At 44.5% G+C, this 7,193-nt stretch overlaps 1 protein-coding gene across 1 annotated transcript in view; it reads left to right on the top strand.

Moving 5' to 3' along the window:
• The window catches only part of NARS2 (asparaginyl-tRNA synthetase 2, mitochondrial (putative)), a 24,055-nt gene extending 17,580 nt beyond the window's left edge, over positions 1–6,475 (top strand). The window contains exon 9 of the mRNA XM_010021305.1: positions 6,331–6,475. Coding sequence (XP_010019607.1) covers positions 6,331–6,475 — 145 coding nt within the window. The remainder of the gene's footprint in view (positions 1–6,330) is intronic.
• The last annotated feature ends 718 nt before the right edge of the window (positions 6,476–7,193 follow it).

The raw sequence follows: 7,193 nt of genomic DNA, 5'->3' as shown, positions 1-7,193 counted from the left end.
ACCTCTTTCCCCCTGTCAGCTTGTTTTGGAGACTCTCTCGTCCTCTGTTCCTTCCACTCCATCACAGAGGATGCAAGTTCCCAGAGAAGATTAGTACTGTTGTTACCCCTTGACATAGCAGGGTCTGGTGTCCTAGGGAGGTGTGGGGTAGGAGTAATCCTGAAAGCTTCTGGACTATCGTCCAAACCCTGCCAGAAAACAGGGAGATGGTTTGCCATCATCCATCTTTTCAGTGGAGGTGGCAGGAGAGACTGAGATTTATCTCCTCTAATTTAGTGATTGGATTTAGCCTCCAAAGCTGGCTCACAAACGCCTTGAAGAACATTTGAGTCATTCCCTTTTCAGTGTAATATTTGCTGACTAATAGTGGTCTGCTGTATGAGATGTGATCCCTTTTGAAATCCCTTATATATCACCATATCTCTGTTTCTACCTGTATTCTTTTCCCACTAAGCATGAGGATATTATGGAGGCTGACTGCTTCTAGAGCAGCTTCAGGAGTGTCTTGTCTGTGAGAGAATCATTGGGCAAAGAGGCAACTGATGATGTGAAATACTGTTGTACTTCTGCCCATTCCTACCTTTTAGAAAGCTTTTCAGAAGAAGCAGATAAAGGCACATGGTCAAACTCCTCTGAATCTTCTTCAGTTCACTGCGTCGTAAAGAGGGGACCTGATCCTGTTTGCAGCCTCCCGGTGCCAGCTTAGCATGAGCAATAACAGAGCAGGTACTTTGAAATGAACAACATCTCCCCACTACTATCAGTTAGAGCAGCACTTCAGACAGCATTTAGACATGCAAGGCACTCATTTCCTCACTCTGGTTATCATTATGCACATCAGTGGAGAAGGTGGCCTCATGCTGGACCCTTTCTAGTCCAGGTACCTTTCTGATCTTCTGGTGTAACGCTGGTGAAGGTACACAGTGGCAGAGTAGGTGTTATCTGCTGTCTTACAATGTACATTACTGCGTTGTCCTGGCCTTGCTCCTGCTATAGATAGAGAAGATTGAGCTGTGTTTGACTCTTTAATTCCTCATTTTCTTTGAAGCCAGAGTGTTCTGTTGGGTCTTTGTGTGGCAGGGTAGAAAGGAGGAGTTGGACTTCAGGAACAGCAGCACTGGTGAGCCACTTGCAATCTACAGCCAGTGGCACCATTCGTGTCATGGAATCACAGAATGGTTTGTGTTGGAAGGGACCGTAAAGCTCATCCAGTCCCAACCCCTGCCACGGGCAGGGACACCTTCCACTAGAGCAGGTTGCTCCAAGCCCCTGTGTCCAACCTGGCCTTGAACACTGCCAGGGATGGGGCAGCCACAGCTTCTCTGGGCACCCTGTGCCAGCGCCTCAGCACCCTCCCAGGGAAGAGCTTCTGCCTCAGAGCTCATCTCAGTCTACCTTTAACCTCCTCCAGAGCTCAGTGAAATGGGTAGCCCATCACTGTCCTTGGCAGTTGCCTGGTCCTATTATTTCTCCCTGCTGTGGGGACAAACCAGAGTGCTGTCCTGAGGGCCATACAGAGCAGGCAGAAAGTCAGTGCTAAAGCCAGCCAAAACCTGCATGCCAGTGGGAGTGGTTTAGATTGACCTCCCTGAATGCTTTTTTTTGTGGACTCCCCAAAAGTTGTAACAGAGCCTGAAACTAAAGATAACTTTTAATGCAGCATCAGAACCTGGTGATGCTTTCTTTGCATGTTTGTCCTGAAACACTCAACAAAATGGTCCTGCAAATATCATTTCATAGCAGTTTTTTGTTAGCCTTTCGTTAGCCATTATTTTCCAGTAGAATATAAAACTTCATGGACCACAATATCTTTATTCTTTCAGCTTTCCTTTTTTCAAACTGGCTGCAGAGGCTTCAGTATTACAAGGGGGTTACACGAAAGATCAAGATTGTATTTGTTTTGAAAAGAGACTGAAGAGAATACATTCTGCTTATGAATGGTCACTAAGAGAGCACTGATCTTCACAGTGCTTTGCCATGCAACACAGGAGCTCGTGATGGTGATAAAAGGGTATAGATTTTTAAAAGGATGAAAGGAAATGCTCTTCTAACTTGGCACATAACAAGCTCCTGGAATTCATTGCTGGGGGATGTTGTTGCAGCACATACTTCAGTAAGATTCAAATCTCTGAAGACCTCCAGGTCCAGAATATGAATTTTCGGGCTAGCTGGGGTCACAGAAACTTATTTCCCCGTGGAAATATGTTGTACAGTCCCCCAGTTGCCAAGGGAGGGCTCAGCTCTTCTCTTAAGTATGAGCTACTAGGAGGAACAGCTAGTCTAGTTCATGACTGTGTTTGAGGTGAGAAACATCCAGTGTCTGGAGACTATTGAATGAAGGAAAACCTCAGGGAGCATTTTCCAGCCTAAAGGGAATTTTCTCATCATCTGCAGGCAGTTACTTTTTCTTTCATCTGGGAAGAATGGAAAATTTCTCAATTCTTTTGCTTCTTCTAAGCACAGTCATCAGAAAGGATTCACAGTCTTGATCCTCAGCATGTTTAATTCAATGGACCTTTTCCATTAACTTTAATGGGTTTTGTTTCGCTCCTTTTGCCAGAATGGCTTCTCCAAGTGCTTTGAGATCTACAGATGAAAGCCCTGGATAAGCAAGGGTAGAATTTATTATTATTGTTCATCTGGAAGGAGCTGAGTTATTTCATCTCCTTAGAATGACTTTATAAACTCTGCTGCCAGCAAAAGGAAGAGAAAAGGTGCTGGCCTTAGTCTCAACTGTTTTTGCACAGGCTGAGATGTGCTTACAAACGTCATCACAAATGGTTGTGCTGTTATTTGTATGACTGGTTTCAGCCAGAGCTGTCACCAGTTGTGCTCAGAACCACTGGGCTGGTACAGATTGATCTGCCAGGGCCAGCACCCACATCCCTCACATTTACAAGGTCTTTCCTGTTTCACAGGTCACCACCACCCTCAGCATCAGATCTGCCCATCATCTTCCTTGTCAAGCCTTGAAAAGCTCCTGAGTGGAGCTCCCCAGGGGCAGTTTCAGTGTATTAGTGGAAACTCAAATTCTTCTTATGAGTGAAGTGGATAGAAAAGAAGACCACCGTGCTCTTGCACAGTCTAGGTGTTCATATCCTAAACATAATCTTCATCACCAGGTGTGGGGTGGATACAACTGAGCTTTAGCATGCCAAGCTAACACTAACAGACAGAAAGCATGTAGGTCCCAGGGGTCAGAAAACATCTCTCTCACTTTTAAGCCTGCTGCTCAAGTTGCAGTATAGGCATAACTGCACTTTATAGAATCAGAGAATGGTTTGGGTTGGAAAGGAACTTAAAATCATCCAGTTCCAACCCTCTGCCATGGGCAGGGACTCCTCACACTAGACCATATTGCCCAAGGCTCTGTCCAACCTGGCCTTGAACACTGCCAGGGATGGAGCATTTACCACTTCTTTGGGCAGCCTGTTCCAGTGCCTCAGCACCCTCACAGTAAAGAACTTCTTCCTTACATACAACCTGAACTTCCCCTGTTGAAGTTTGTGTGTCAATACTAGCAGGAAGAGGTAAGAACTTCCATGATTTTATGAAGTTCTGCTTCTGGTTTTACTACTTGGGCAGTAGAGGGGAAAACCACTGTGGAAAAAAACCTGAAGATTGGATTGAATGTAATAAATGCCTTCCCAGATTTTTAGCTACTGCTAGTGAACTGCAAGGAAAAACAATATTTCATGGTAAAGTCCCTTCCAACCCAAACCATTTTATGATTCTATATGGTATAAAAGGCACAGTGTCAAACTGAGCCTGCCAGGGCAATCTCTTGCAGATGTAGAATTTGTTGGAGCGTGGTTTTATTTTGCAAGTAGAGGTGATCAGTGGCATTACTTCACTGAATCACAGAATGGTTTGGCTTGCAAAGGACCTTAATTCTCCTCATTTCCAATCCCCTGCCACGGGCTGGGACACCTTCCACTAGAGCAGGTTGCTCCAAGCCCCTGTGTCCAACCTGGCCTTGAACACTGCCAGGGATGGGGCAGCCACAGCTTCTCTGGGCACCCTGTGCCAGCGCCTCAGCACCCTCAGAGGGAAGAGCTTCTTCCTTAGATCAGACCTGAATCTCCCCTGTTTCAGTTTGAACCCATCACCCCTTGTCCTGTCACTCCAGTCCCTGATGAAGAGCCCTTCTCCAGCATCCTTGTAGCCCCCTTCAGACACTGGAAGCTGCTCTGAGGTCTCCACGCAGCTTCTTTTCTCCAGGCTCAACAGCCCCAACTTTCTCAGCCTGTCTTCATACTTCCACCTCACTCTTAAAATGTAGTCCTCAAGCCAACAAAATTCTCACATCCAAGCAAGTATGCTTAAATAGATGTATATTTAAGCCACAGAATAATGTATGTTTTACATATTAATGTATATATACACACAAATATACTTTTTTTCCTCACAGTTCATTAACAGTAGTTAAAATTTGGGAAGCCATTTACTGCAATCAATCCAATTTTCATTTTATCCACAGTGTTTTTCCCCCTCTACTCCACTGCCTAAGTAGTAAAACATATATTTGCATTTATATTTAAGTGTACTTGATTTCTGTTTCTTTAAACTGGGATGATTAAATATTCACACACAAAGATTAGAAGCATGTAATACATCTGGAGTCACTCAATCCCTTTTATAGGGCATTCATATAAAGAATAACTTCGTGGCCTCAGCAAGCTCAGAAGTGGCCCCATAAATCAATAGAACTACTGAGATGTTTTTCACTCCTATTGAAATAAAACTGTTGGTGACAATTTATAGCTGCAAATACAGTTCCTTTGGATCACAGCAGCCACAGTCCAGCTGGGAAATGGGGAACTCTAAAGAATCATAGAATGGTTTGGGTTGGAAAGGACCTTAAGATCATCTAGTTCCAAACCCCCTGCCCCAGGCAGGGACATCTTCCACTAGACCATGTCACCCAAGGCTCTGTCCAATCTGGCCTTGAACACTGCCAGGGATGGAGCATTCACAACTTCCTTGGGCAACCCATTCCAGTACCTCAGCACCCTCACAGGGACAAGCTTCTTCCTTAGATCCAACCTGAACTTCCCCTGTTTCAGTTTGTACCCATTACCCCTTGTCCTTTCTCTCTAGTCCCTGATGAAAGTCCCTCCCCAGCATCCTTGTAGCCCCCTTCAGACACTGGAAACTGCTCTGAAGTCTCCACTCAGCTTCTCTTCTCCAGAGAAGAGCCATCCTAGTCTCATTGACACCCATATATTTGGAATATCTACTGTTTTCTGAGTTTTCTGTGCTGTTCAGGTGCTGTTCTCCAAAATGAAATGTCTTGTTCCAGGTCTCATTTTGTGGAGAAGATATGTCCAAGATTTTTTGCTGACTTACTGTAGAAATAAATGACTCAGTCTGTAAGAGTGATTAGGGAAAAAGCAACAAACCCCCATTGTAATTACCTTAAGAGAAAAAAGGAAATCTGAAGGAATGTTCAGCGGACAGCAAGACCTGTTTAGGCTACTAGGAAGTTACTGGAAATGAAATGACTTGGACTATTAAAAAGAAGACAGAAAAAGGAAGACTATTGCAGGGCAGATTTCCACACCAGCATGGCAAGGGCTAAACAAACCCAAGCAGGCAACTCCCATCTCCAACAATGGAAATGTTTTGTGATTCTACAGGAACTGGGGTTTGTGCCTCTGCTGGGAATGTTTTAGATACTAAAACTTACCAAGGTGCTTTCAATATGAGCAGAGCTCTGATGTGCCATCTGTTCTTTGTACTCAGATGAGTTCTTGCTCCTAACCAAGACAGGCTCCAGCACATTGGCAAAGCAAAGCTGTGCTGGTTTAACTGTGTTTGCACCTGGGGTTTCTTCTAACACAGTTCTGCCTGTCAGGGAGCTGCACCTCTTCACAGCCATGGCTGGGGATTGGAACCAGATGATCTTAACCAACCCTAACTATTCAATGATTCTGTGATTCTAAGTAATGAAGATGGAAAGCAAAACCCAAGATAAAAAACTCACTCTAATTACATAGAATCATAGAATGGTTTGGATTGGAAAGGACCTGAAGATCATCCAGTTCCAACCCTCTGCCATGGGCAGGGACTCCTCACACTAGACCATGTCACCCAAGGCTCTGTCCAACCTGGCCTTGAACACTGCCAGGGATGGAGCATTCACCACTTCTCTGGGCACCCTGTGCCAGCGCCTCAGCACCCTCACAGGGAAGAACTTCTGCTTTAGCTCCAACCTGAACTTCCCCTGTTTCAGTTTAAACCCATCCCTCTTTGTCCTACCACTACATTCCCTGATGAAGGGTCCCTCTCCAAGCAGGCTGCAAATGTAACTGTGTGTTTAAATTGCAGGTATCTAGACCTCCGAAAGTTCGGCTCAGTTCCTCACGGGGGCTTCGGCATGGGCTTTGAACGCTACCTGCAGTACATCCTGGGAGTTGACAACATCAAAGATGTCATTCCCTTCCCCAGGTTTTCTCACTCCTGTCTCCTGTAGCTCAGCACTTGACTCACGTGGAGAAAACTGCTGGTGTGCTAAATGGATATAACATACTAGGATGTGACTAAGTATGGTTTAGTGGGAAATCAAAGTCGTTTTTGTATCAGTGAAACTGTTGGTAAATGTAATACTGGCTTATTGAAAATAATATGTTCTGGTGAGATTATGGAAGCACATTTGATAGCAGTTTGTGTCTTCAGTGTGCTTCAGGATTATTAATAAATCCCACTAAACTAAAGGGTTAAGATACTCGTGAGACCAGTACAAGCCATTCAAGTACTGAATAAGCATTGTTGGGAGGTAGGGGGGGGTTATGTGACATATTAATAAAGAGGTGTGACCTAAAATGGACTGGGAGCCAGTAATGCTGTGAGGCTTTAATAGGCATTCATCAAATGCCAGAACAATGCTTTGAAGGTTGAGTGTTATAAAATTGGGAAGTATTGTCATGGCTGTGATGCACTTGCTCTTACAAAATGGTTACTGTAAAGCATGAATGTCCCCACCCCGAGCTGAAAGCAGATACTGTTTACCTTGGAAAAATCAGCCAAACCTAGCAAGGAAAAATGGCACATTGGAACTGCTGGAGTGAATTAGGTGAATGATGTTTGATTATGTGAATCAACAATAAAGAAATACACTGGGTTGTTTTGTAACCCTGTATCGTTTCTGGTTCTGTTCTAAAGCCATAGCACTTGGCATCATGGTGTTCCTT

This window comes from Nestor notabilis, unplaced genomic scaffold (assembly GCF_000696875.1).
Source record: "Nestor notabilis isolate BGI_N333 unplaced genomic scaffold, ASM69687v1 scaffold1249, whole genome shotgun sequence".
NCBI lineage: Eukaryota > Metazoa > Chordata > Aves > Psittaciformes > Psittacidae > Nestor > Nestor notabilis.
The sequence above is the reverse complement of the archived record's forward strand: the minus strand, read 5'-3'. Positions and strand labels throughout refer to the sequence as shown.